The sequence below is a fragment of the Cololabis saira genome, chromosome 18 (genome assembly GCF_033807715.1).
Source record: "Cololabis saira isolate AMF1-May2022 chromosome 18, fColSai1.1, whole genome shotgun sequence".
NCBI classification, from domain to species: Eukaryota; Metazoa; Chordata; class Actinopteri; order Beloniformes; family Belonidae; genus Cololabis; species Cololabis saira.
The window spans coordinates 2,012,329-2,025,361 of record NC_084604.1 but is presented as its reverse complement, the minus strand read 5'-3'; the positions used below and the strand labels follow the sequence as shown (position 1 = coordinate 2,025,361).

General features: G+C 41.0%; 1 protein-coding gene and 1 long non-coding RNA gene across 2 annotated transcripts in view; one reads left to right on the top strand and one right to left on the bottom strand.

Moving 5' to 3' along the window:
* LOC133418667 (laminin subunit alpha-4-like) overlaps positions 1-13,033 on the bottom strand; it is a 114,115-nt gene that overhangs the window by 83,392 nt on the left and 17,690 nt on the right. Inside the window, exons 2-4 of the mRNA XM_061707485.1 lie at positions 3,266-3,367; positions 1,678-1,805; positions 1,518-1,598 (exon numbers count right to left, since the gene is read on the bottom strand). Of these exons, the coding sequence (XP_061563469.1) occupies positions 1,518-1,598; positions 1,678-1,805; positions 3,266-3,367 (311 nt within the window). The remainder of the gene's footprint in view (positions 1-1,517; positions 1,599-1,677; positions 1,806-3,265; positions 3,368-13,033) is intronic.
* The window catches only part of LOC133418668 (uncharacterized), a 33,332-nt gene that overhangs the window by 4,013 nt on the left and 16,286 nt on the right, over positions 1-13,033 (top strand). The gene's annotated exons all lie outside the window — the stretch shown is intronic.

The window sequence follows — 13,033 nt, the reverse complement described above, 5'->3', positions numbered from 1 at the left end:
TTTATCCTGGAGCAGGAAGTGGAAGAGGCCAACTGAGTGTCCCGGAGGGGGGGGGACTCTGACTCAATGATCCAGATTAATTTATTCTATTTGACTTTTTGGTTTGTTTGTTTTTTGTTAAATAACTAAGTTTAGTTGAATAATTTAGTTATTTCAATCTTTATTGTTATTAGTGTTAATTTATGATATGGAGTTAATTGTTTATTCCTGCCCCCCTTGTGTGTCTTTGTAGGCTAGCCTGTCTGTATATAAACCCCCTCTTGTGTCTAATGGCAGGTCAGTTATGTTGAGTTCATGTTAAGTTACTCTTTGTTTCTGTTGACCTCATTTTGGTTTAAAGGGTCCTATTTTTCATAGGTTGTTTTCCTATGTTTGTACTTTGGAGGTTTATTTTGGTTAAGTTAAAGTTATTTTGTAAAATAAACTCCAAGCCTTTACTTTACACACCTGGTGTTCTGGCGTCTTACTGCTCGCTCCCTCACAATGCTGGACAAATGACCAAAGTAGGCTGGATCAATACATTCAGTGGCTGCGTAATAACATAACTCTTCTAATTTCACATTTGTGCTTGCTCTGTAGGGGCGGGCAAAAATATCAATATAGCATTACAGGACTGTCTCAGAAAATTAGAATATTGTGATTTTCTGTAATGCAATTACAAAAACCAAAATGTCATACATTCTGGATTCATTACAAATCAACTGAAATATTGCAAGCCTTTTATTATTTTAATATTGCTGATCATGGCTTACAGCTTAAGAAAACTCAAATATCCTATCTCAAAAAATTTGAATATTCTGGGAATCTTAACCTTAAACTGTAAACCATAATCAGCAATATTAAAATAATAAAAGGCTTGCTTGGGGTGGGTATTGTCCTTGTCCTTGCTGGGTATTGTCCTTGACAAGGGGTGGGTATTGTCCTTGACAATACCCACCCCTATTACTTTGTAGTCCTTAAATTTGAATGCTTTAACCCAGGGGTCGGCAACCCAAAATGTTAAAGAGCCATATTGGACCAAAAACACAAAAAGCAAATATGTCTGGAGCCGCAAAAAATTAAGTCTTGTATAAGCCTTAGAATGAAGGCAACACATGCTGCATGTTTCTATATTAGTTATAAAAGGGGGAAGATTTTTTTTTTCCTTATGCACTTCGAGAAAAAAGTTGAAATGTCGAGAAAAAAGTCAAAATCTCGAGAAAAAAGTTGAAATCTCGAGAAAAAAGTCGAAATTTTGAGAAAAAAAATGTCGAGTTTAGAATGATAGATTAGAAGAAAAAGGAAAAAAAGAAGAAAAAAAAGAAAAGAAGGAAAAAAAAGTCCAACATTTTTGAAAAAGCTCCATGAGCCACTAGGGCGGCGCTAAAGAGCCGCATGCAGCTCTAGAGCCGCGGGTTGCCGACCCCTGCTTTAACGGATATTATGCTGGGAAAAAGCACCATTCCTACAGAACCTTTTGAAGTTCAAACAAAGAGTTGCTAGAACATTCTTCCTGGGTTTCCTGAGCGGGCACTGACCTCTCACAGTTGTGGCCGGCGTATCCTTCTCGGCACTTGCAGCGCAGAGTTGCACCGGCTCTCTCGCAGTGCAAGGCGAAGCTGACCAATGAAGAAAAGTATTTCAGTTACTTGGCGACTGAACCGACGCTGAGCTCGCGTGGAGGAGACGGCAGCTTACTTATTGGAGGCGGTAGCGAGGGGGCAGGCGCAGGGCATGCAGAGGTGACGCCCATCCAGACCCCGGTTCAGAACGTAGCCAGCTTCACACTTCTCACAGAAATCCCCTGCACTGTGTTTCCTGCATTTCTGGATCCGGGGGAGGAGGGGGGGGTTAAATACTGGAGCTTTTCCACTAGAACCTACTCAGCCCGACTCTCCTCAGTTTTGTGCTTTCCCACCAGGGGTCTAATGTGCCGAGTAGATACTTTTCTGTAACTGCCGTATTGGCCCGAATATAAGACAACCCTGATTATAAGACGACCCCCTCTTTTTCAAGACTTAAGTTTGAAGAAAGACTTTTTGAACACCAAATTCAATTTTTATACAGAAAATAAATACAGTACATCTGAAACAAATGATTATAACAATATATTTGAGAGAAAAAGCCTGTTATTTTGACTATTTGAAATCATCATCTTGAAGTTTGCATCATAACTTCTCCTCAGCTGCCGGTTCACCTGCCGAACTTCCACCCACTTTTCTCCAGGTTGTCGCTACGTTTCTCCACTTTCTGTTATCTCTTCTCTTATTTTCTTCTCTTTTCTTTCTTATGCTATTTTTATTTTTCTTCTTCGTGACAGGGGTTTCTTCGTCCTGGGGAGTTAAGTTCAGCATTCACTTTAAAGATATCTGGCGCCATCTAGTGTTGTGAATGGGTATAACGTCTAGACCCCGAATGTAAGACGAACCCCCCCTTTTTCAGTCTTATTTCAATGCAAAAAACACTGTCTTATATTCGGGCCAATACGGTACTCTGCCGAGGTTCTAATGGCCCTTTTCCACTAGTACCTACTCAGCGCTTCTACCCGCCACGCCCACGTCTTGCGCTTCTCCACTACGGGCCGAGACGGGTGGAGCCGTGCCAAGCAGATACTTTTTCTGTAACTATTCTGCCGAGGTTCTGAGCGTGCTGAGTCGGCTGTATCTGACGTCACCACCCTCCCCGTCACTGATTGGTTGGGGGGCCGTCAGACATTTGAATCAGGAAGCGGGAGTCAGCGCGAGAGACTGGCGGCTCGCGGCTTTTCATTTTATTCAACCAGCAACGGCAGCAGAAGTCTGTTTCTGATCCAACTCTGAGGTGCAGATGTTCATAAACCTGGTGCTGAGGAGAGAATTAAAAAGGGATCTAGACGGAGATAAGGAACGACCAGATCCACCAGGAGCTCTGTCTCTTCATATCTGCTATCAACAGACTTTTCAGCAGCGCAGTGACAAACAAACAAAAAAAGCGTTGCCACTTGAAGCTTCTCTCACTCTCATTTTTTAACTTGATATCAAACACAAGCCAGAGATCCAGCAGCACATCTATCATCTCCTCCAGGTTCTACATCTTTAGTGTTGTTGTCTTCTTCATTTAGATACACAATCAAATACGTCACAGCAGCTTCTCCAACCTCCTACTTCTGATCTGGGTGGTGAATTGTCATGGAAAACAGACTTGGCCAACTTGAGAAGAGCCCAGTAGGTACTAGTGGAAAAGCGCCATATGTGCAGCGCCTCTCATTTACTTGAAAACGTAGTGAAAAGCATTGTGGGAAACTTACGATGCAGATGCCTGTGATGTCTTGACAGGAGTCAGCATGGCCCTTGCAGTTGCATGGAAGACAAACGCCCTGCTGGCTGAGGAAACTTCCCTTCACACATGTCTGCAGACGGATGAAAAACATGGGGAAGTAGTAAACAGAAATGCATTTAAATAAAAATAAAAAAAGTAGATACGGGCATGGTCTAGGAGCCGTTGCATGGGTTGCAGTCCATTTAGACAGTTTTGGTACATATAGTACCTTTAAACCTTTAAAAACAGAGGTTGAGCTGAATGTTTTGTGCTGAATTTATATGCTGAGCTTTTACACAGTAACTTGCCCGTTATTATAATAATAATAATAATAATAATAATAATAATAATAATAATAATAATAATAATAATAATAATAATAAACTTTATTTATATAGCACCTTACTTAACAAAGTTACAAAGTTCTTCCCAAGAACAATAAAATACATCAAGATAAAAATACAGTGCATAGTGGATACGAACATAAGACAGCAATAACCAGGTCTAAAATTAATAACAATATTCACACCACAATAAAAGGTTTTCTACAAAGGAATGTTTTAACATTAATGTTAAAACAATTAACAATGTTTAATTGTTTAAATGTTAAATGTTTTTTTTTACGTTCTCCCACAACACACTCCGTCAACTTGCAGCATAGAAGTCGTAAAAGGAAATTCTGTGTTTTCATCAGTTTATGATGATGTGAGTGTGAAAGAAGGGAAGTTTATTTCATATACAAGGCAATTCATAGTGCTTTACACTGAACATACAGCAAGATGGAAAAGAAACATTTCAACTAGAATAATAAACTAAAATAGAATTAGACAGATAAATGCACACAATTGAAGTTCCACTGCATTGGGGGTAATTAACAACTGCTTTGAGAAGCAGCTGGAGATAGAAAATTAGTTGTGTTTTACCTTGATTTAAAACAGCTGAAAGTTTCAGCACGGCAGAAAAGTCAGTTGACAAATAAGCTTTATATTCCTAAATCTAGTTACAATAGTCTTATTACAGGACTGTCTCAGAAAATTAGAATATTGTGATAAAGTTCTTTATTTTCTGTAATGCAATTAAAAAAAAAATCATGGTTTACAGTTTAAGTTTAAGATTCCCAGAATATTCTAATTTTTTTAGATAGGATATTTGAGTTTTCTTAAGCTGTAAGCCATGATCAGCAATATTAAAATAATAAAAGGCTTGCAATATTTCAGTTGATTTGTAATGAATCCAGAATGTATGACATTTTTGCATTACAGAAAATAAAGGACTTTATCAAAATATTCTAATTTTCTGAGACAGTCTTGTATGAGCAAAATATCTCGGCCAGTGGGGTAAGAAAAATCTCCTTGTCTAAAATTCTTAAAACAGTCTTCTCATTTTCCTGAAACAAGGCTTCTTTCTTTTCTTAGAAATGAGTTTTTACAGTGTTGACCTGACTCTGATGACCTGAGAGCTCTGGCCGGTTCCTAATCAACCAGAAAGTATGAAATGTATTTTGGACAAAATCACCAATTTGTCTTTATGAGGACAGACGGGAGGTAAAAACAAAACGCTGTCATGGGATTTGTTAACATGGACCGACTGCTGAGCTCAAAGCTGCATACAAAGTGAGGCTCAACTGGACATCCTGGCTTATCATTGTATGATTAACCAACAGGCGGTTTGTGGGAGTCTTAAATATGGAAGAAGTGATAGATGTTGGTATGTGCAGCTCAGGAGTCTACAAGTATAGTATCCCTAGCTCACTAGGAGCAGAACACACGGACATGCTGCTTCACAAATATCTGAGGTGGCTTAGTAAATTATTGGTGAGGTTCACTGAGTTGTTTCCTTAAATGAAAAAAAAAAAAAAATCTAACATTTTTAAAGCACGCAAAATATGCACTGCAAGAGGACAACCAGTGGCTTCTGGATTCAGCGTTCCTCACAGATCCCACTGAAACGCTCAGTGGTTTGAATTAAGAGCTCCAGGGCCGGGATAAACATGTGATAAACAACATGATCAGTTCAGTGAACACATTTATATGCAGGCTGCAACTGCTTTCAAGTATGCTGTGACCTTCAAAACATGCAACCAGAACTCCAGCATTAGGTGAAAACGGCCAGCACACAGCTCCTGAAGCTCTGGCCTGCAAACATGCACAAAAGAGAAAAAAGGGGGGCCAGCACAAGAAACTACAGGAACGATGGACAAAAATGATAGCTATGAGATACTTATAATAAATAAAAATGGAAATGGAGAAGAGAGGAAGGGAAGAAGAGAAGAGAAGAAGGGTGAGAGGCACCGCCCAGTGGATCATGTCGGTGCCCCCCTGCAGCATAAGCCTATAGCAGCATATCTACCACCAAGCTATATTTGAGACTAACTATTATAGTCTTGTTCTATAGCTGCGACTATGACTACTGACTCTAACACACTAGAGTTTACACTACCTAGAGATTTACCAACACCACCTAGAGGTTTACTAAACACTAACTAGAGGTTTACTAAACAGAAAGGTTTTAAGTTTAGTTTTAAAGGTGGAGGTGGTGTCAAGATAAGATAAGATATCCTTTATTTTCTCCCTCAGTGGGGAAACTTATTTGTCGTCAGCAGTACACACATATAGGGGAGGGGTAAAAAGACTGAAAAGTCAGAAATAAAAAATATATAAAAAATACAAAAAGATACGTATAAAATATGTATAAACACAGGATATGAACAGTATATACAGTTAAACAGTGCAGAAAAGCAGGTGGTGTTGTGAGGTAGATTGACAGATATTGCACATCTTATATATATTATTGCACATGTGATATTATTGCACATCTTATAGTCCACTGGCTACTGAGATCAGGCCTTGTTGTACAGTCTGATGGCAGCGGGGAGGAAGGACCTGCGATGCCTCTCGGTGGAGCGGTCAGCCTCCTTAACCCAGATTGGAAGTTGGTTCCAAAGTAATGGTGCCTGATAGCAGAACGCCCGCCCTCCAAATCTACATTTAGATACTCCTGGAACTGGAACTACGAGTAAACCTGCACTCTGAGAGCGGAGATCTCTGCCAGGAACATAAGGCACTATCAGGTCTTGCAAATAATGCGGAGCTAAACCGTTTTGGGCTTTATACACAAGAAATTAAAATTTTAGATTGGATTCTGAATTTTACAGGTAGCCAATGGAGCGACGCTAACCCTGGAGAGACGTTGTCTCTCCTGCTGATTCCAGTCAGCACTCGCGCTGCTGCATTTTGGATCAGCTGGAGAATATTCAGCAAATTACTTGGACATCCTGCTAACAACACATTACAGTAATCTAGTCTAGAAGATACAAACATGTGAACTAGTTTTTCTGCATCACTCTGTGAGAGGATTTTCCTAATCTTTGCAATATTACGGAGATGGAAAAATGCTATTTTACAAACCTGATTAATTTATCAAAATGTGAATACCATATGAGAAATATTTTTTTCATTCATTCATTCATTATCTTACCCGCTTTATCCCTTGCGGGGTCACGGGGGTCTGCTGGAGCCTATCCCAGCTCATTTTAGGTGAGAGGAGAAATGAGAAATATTTTCAATATATTTGAGCTGAAAGCCTTCCAGTTGGACTGGAACTGTCTCTAGCCACAACACTACAGCCACAACAGCTGTATGTCCCACAACATCTGTGTGGCCACCAGCGTGCCTCACTGTGGCTTCCACAGAGAGCTGGCTTCCTTAAACTCATCTGGATCTGGAAGTAAATAGGACAGTTTTTCTGTTGTCACATGTGCAGCTTTGGTATGCTTTGGCAAACCCCAAAAAGCTTCATGATGTTTTCACTGTTTGGACGCAGTTTAAAGACTCTTCTGGAACTGTTAAAAGACTGTTCTGGAACAGTTTAAATAGTTTTCTATAACAGTATAAAGACTTTTCTTGAGCAGTTTAAACCAGGGGTCTTCAACCTTTTTTAGCCCAGGGATCCTTGGATGAGAAAAAAACAGAGCAGGGACCCCCGCTTGTAATTCTTATTTTTTCCCTTTTTGTTTAATGTGTCAAGTTTTAAGCCTGGCTTATAATAACTTTTGAATGTGTTTTATTCTGCTTATATCACCTTATTAACCAATCCCTGACTGGGTTATTAGCTACATGTGTTTATGGTTGGTGAAACTTTGGCCTTGTCAGACTTGGAAGGAGTAACGTTAGGCCGAGCTGGAACGTTACAATCTCCAGCTTTAGGCTTCATTATTGTCACTAATTTATCCTTCAGGTCTAACTAGCGTTAAATATGAAATAGCCAAGTCAATTTCGCAACAAATTTTCTTTTCTTAAACAGCTAGCTAGCTGGTTTTTACGCTCTAAAGTTGACATTAGTCACATGACTCACGTCATGGGAATCATTTATGTAGAGTTGGAGACTAAATAGTTATTGTCAAAAGTAGATTATTATCACCTGTTAATGGAGTTTTCTCAATCACACACATATATATATATATATATATATATATATATATATATATATATATATATATATATATATATATATATATATATATATATATATATATATACATATATATATATATATTTATATATATATATATATATATATATATATATATATATATATATATATATATATATATATATATATAGCCTATATATATACATTTTTTTTTAACTCTCACAAATTATTTTGGTTAAAATTGCCTTTATTTCTTTTTAAGTTGGAGGACCCCCTGCAGTACCTCAGCGGCCCCCCTAGGGGTCGCTGTAACCCGGTTGAAGACCCCTGGTTTAAATACTTTTCTATAACAGTTTAATGACTCTTCTGGAACAGTTTAAAGACTCTAGAAGAGTTTAAAACTCTTTTGGAACATTTTAAATACTTTTCTTCTTTTTTTTTAGTTTTTTTCTTTCTTTTTTTCTCCTCTTTTCCTTTTTTTTCTTCTTTTGGGAACTTTAGGGGCGGAGTTCAGTGGGACCAATTTAATTTCAATTTGCTTTGAAGTCACTGAGAAAAATGCTGACATCATAAAGAACCGTTTGGAATTGGCCCCGCCCAATGCCTTTGTTGCATCACAGAATTCTGTTAACATTTATAAACACAGATCATACATTTGACCACAGATACTGGAGGTCTCTCAGTGATCTACACATTAGATTTGATTGCATCTAATTCAGGTTACATTAAATACCCGGCTTTTATTTGTCATTGTCAGGACAATGGACTGCACTAATCTAGAAAGTAAACAAATTCTTATTCACTTAGTAGTTACTCAGCTACTTTGTGCAGCTAACAGCTAAGCTAACATTACCATGGCCATAGTCCATGAAGCAAAAGCGATAGATGACTTTTATAGGAAGATTTTGTCGTGGACTCAGATTTTACATTTAGGGTAGATATTGTGAATAATGTTGAAATATGTTTGTTAAAAAATCTGAGATGGCGGTCTTGACGAATTATTGGTCATCTTTTTGTCAAAGAAGCTCATAAACGATGCAGTAATTGACACCTTTAAAACTTTCATCAAAACATCAAAGGCCAAATGATACAGAGACACTGTTATAAAAGCTCTTACGTTGGGACTGTTGGGGGCATTTGCTACTGCTTTGGTTGTTGCACCAACAGAAAATATTTTGAATAATTTCAAAAAACTCATTTCAAAACACTAGTTTGAAGTCGAAGATTAAATCCACATCTGAATAAAGGATGTGATTGAACTAGAATAAATAGACACAGATATAAAATTAAAGCTGCAAGCAGCGATGAACGGGCCCTTGCGCGTGCAATTTTCACCAATAAAGTCAAGGACTCAAAATGAAGTCCGATGACACCACCATGACTCTTTATGTAAAACCATTCAAAAGTTATGGCAGAAAATAGGAACTATCAAATATCGACCAATCAGAAGAAGGGGCGGGGCTTATTTGCACCAATGAAGGTCAGGTACTCAAAACCGAGTCCCATGACACCACCCACGAGTCTTTATGTCAAACTATTCACAAGTTATGGCAGAAAGTGGGAACTATCAAATATGGACCAATCAGATGAAGGGGGACGCGCTTTTTGGTGTCTAGCGTCGCCACGGTAACGCTTTTGAAAGAGTAAAGTAATGCGCGTAGTCACAGGATGGAGACGCACATTTTGATGTATAACACACCTGGGTGCACGTTATTAAGCCGTATTAACGGCCGAAGAAATGGCATAAATCGCGCCAAAATTATACGATTAATTAAAAATGGCCGACTTCCTGTTGGGTTTCGGCCATGGCGCCAAAACACTTTTCTTTAAGTTGCGACATGATACAGGTGTGTACCGATTGTCGTGCATGTACGTCAAACCGTATTGTGGGGCTTGAGGCACAAAGTTTTCTAGGGGGCGCTGTTGAGCCATTAGGCCACGCCCATTAATGCAAACCATTAAATATCACATTTTTCACCAGGCCTGGCTTGGTGCAAAATTTGGTGACTTTTGGGGCACGTTTAGGGGGAAAAAAGGCCCTCCTTTCGCCAGAAGAAAGAATAAAGAAAGAATAATTCGTACAGATACAATAGGGTCAGTGCTTGGCCCCTAATTAGTTTAGCTCTCCCTACATTTCCTTGAGGGTTTTCTCCGGGTGCTCCGGTTTCCTTCCCCTTATCCAAAAACCATATTCGCCGCTACTGCAACTAACAACTGTTTTATAGTCAATTCATTTATTTGATTATTGAGACAATGAATCAACTTATCATATTATGAATTGCACAATAACTTTGACATTTCCAAGCATTGTGAAATGACCGTACATTTTTTTCCCATAGACTAGGCATCTTGTCTTGCCTATTTTAATTTAGTCAGTAAATACAATATACAGACTAATAATACAGACTACCATAAAACACCAAATAAAGCCCTAGGCGTTTATTTGCTTAAATCACTTAAATCAACACGCGTTTATTAGAGACCTGCATTTACCTGCATTTACTTTTGTTGTGCAACTCATAGGTAGCTTGGCTGTCCAGTTATCAAGGCTAATGATAATTCTATTAAAGAATTATTAATAATTAATAAAGTTGACTATTTATCAAATTGTATTATCAAAAATGATAATTCTCGTAGGGGCACCACCGCCGGGGCCTCACTTCCGGTGGGATTCGATAACTAACAGCAGAAAATCAGTCTCATTATGATTTGAATTATCCTGCAGAACAGCAAATCTTACAGAATAACAGTGAAGGCGTGATATCCGAACACTAGGCTCTGCTTAAACAAATCAATTTGTGACCAAATCTTGCATGAAATAACACAACCACTCATAAAGAAATCAATCAGAATTTATTTACATACGGGTGTCAAAAGATGATAAACGCAACACCCAAATAAACCTGATGGCAGAAATGGCTTAAGTATCCATAAAACAATTAATTAACTAGAAAAACAACAATCAATAAAATGAAACATAAACGTTAAATGCATGGAATGAAAAAAAAGAAGAAATCAAGCAATAATAACGAAGATACAGAACATCTACAGTTCAACGGGGCTCCTGTGGTCTTTTAAAGATGGACGCGCCCTCTGGGCCACGTGCAATTAGAACGGATGGTGATCCCGGTGTTAAACCGTGATCAACTGCAGAAAACAGCGCTTTAAAACATGAATGACTAGCAGAAAGTAGTGACTACAAATTAATGAAAACAGTCCTTATAATGATGGTGGTGTAATCTCAGCTCTGAACACAGATTTAGCTCTGTAACACTCCCAGTTAAACTCATACACCCAGGTCTCAAAACCTCACGCCTCCTCGGGTCTCCGGGTGCCGATCAGGGGTTCCTGCCGGGTCTTTGGTCGGAGTCCGATCCCAGAGAGTCCTCCCGCCTCTCCCGCTCCTCCTCCTGACTCTGGACTCACGAGAGGACGGGGGTACCGCTGAAGCAGCCGGCGCTCCAGCTCCGGTCCGGAGGCTATCACGTCTTCTCGGGGGCGCGCGGGGCCAGTCTACTTCTTCTGAGTGCTGGTGCCCGTCGGCCTGAGCGCGTGGCCCCGGGACGGGCAGCGGGATGCGTCTCGGTTCTGCGCGGGGCAGGCTGTCCACAGGTCCTTTCAGGTGAAGTTTAAGAGCAGAGAGAGAGAAGTTAGGAAAGAGGAACGGGTCTCACCCTGGGCCGGGGCCGAGCTTCGGAGCGGCTTCTCCCCCCTTTCCAGCTCCCAGGGACCGGGGACACGTGAAGCAGGACTCTGGATGAAAAGTTGAGACCGGGAGCTGATGGGGGCGGCTCCGTGCACCGCGGCTTCAACGGGCTGCAGGTCCACCGGAGCGGCCCGATGGGGCCTTAACCTCCCCCCAGCCGGGGGGAGAAAGGGAGATGGGATCTTGGCCCAGAGCCAAACGATCCAGCTCGGATGAGAGGGTGATCGGAAGAGAAGAGAGAAAGTCTCGGTGCAGCACGGAGTTTTGTATCTCTGCGCCCTGCGATGACGTCAGCGGTGCCTCGTTTGTGATTGGATGCGCGCCGCTTGTCAGGCGCCACCCCCCCCCCCGCAAGGCATGCTGGGGGTGGTAGTTCAGGCAACGGCGCCATTTTATGAGGCACATTAAAGCGGAAAAGGGGGGTTCAAAGAAGCAGTACCATTTTGAGGTCTGGTTTTGCGCTCCGCTGCATCCGGCTCCTGCTTAGGTGTCATAAAACCCCCAGGGAAGTCTGTTTTCCCTGGCAGAAACCCTGCTGGGTCCTTGTTTTGATCTCCGGCCATGCCGTGGGGGTCGTAAACGGGCTATCTCGACCCAGGCCGAGATAACCAGGAGTTAGCAGCAGGGGGTCGCAGGACTTCAGGAAGAAGGGGCAAAGTCTGGTTTTACAGGTCCTCAAAATCACAAAATATTCATACATTTATAAGTCCAGATTTCACATGGGCGACGCACAACATTCCCCCCTTCGAATCGAAAACCGGAATGCAGGGTCTGGTTGTCGAATCTAACAACGGTGCACCAGTCCATGTGGTCATAAACTCTGGTTGGGGGCGTGAGGCTAGCCTGGTTAGTCCACTAGGCGAGCAATGCACAAAAATATGAAAAGAAAAACATATTCAAAGCAATAACATCATTCATTTACCTAACACAGTGATATCACTCTTAAAGTGCGGTAGATGAAAGATAAAAGGAGGGGTTAGTTAGGTTTCAGTATGTACACTGTACCTAAAATCAAAAGCCAACAATTTAACCACTCTTTGATTAATTGCTAGGCGACAAAAACACACAAATTAACTTATGTCGGCTGTGGAAGCCTGGAAATTGTGTGTAGGCGTGAATTTTCTTTAACGCCCCAAAGTATCCTACCCCCCTTTCAGGTGTGGAGCGGACTTCCACTTCTGGGTCAGAAAAATTGTGAGGGGGCCGCTGCATACAAGGTAATGCAGCTGTTCAGTGTTCTTTTGCTAAAAAAGGTCAAACGTGGGACCCCCCTGTGCTCTGAGGTACGGCGTCTGCGCCTTGGTTGTTCTTCTCTGGTTTACTTTAAGAAAACGCTGAGCTGCTTCTTCAGCGTCAGTAACAGTGAAAACTGGGAAGGGCCGCAGCTCCTTTCGGGTAATTAATTTTTGGCTTACTCACGGTGGTGTCTGACCAGGGGGCTCAGGGGATGAGATGACCGGGCTCACCACTTTTGGGTCCAGCCTAAGAACAGACTTGCCTGTCGGTCGATCTCTATCAGCCTGCATGTCCACCTCTGCTGGTTCTCCGTCCACTGCGATGAGCTCTCTGCCATTAATAACCACACCTCAGCTCACGATCCAGGCCCCAGCGCTTCGCTTG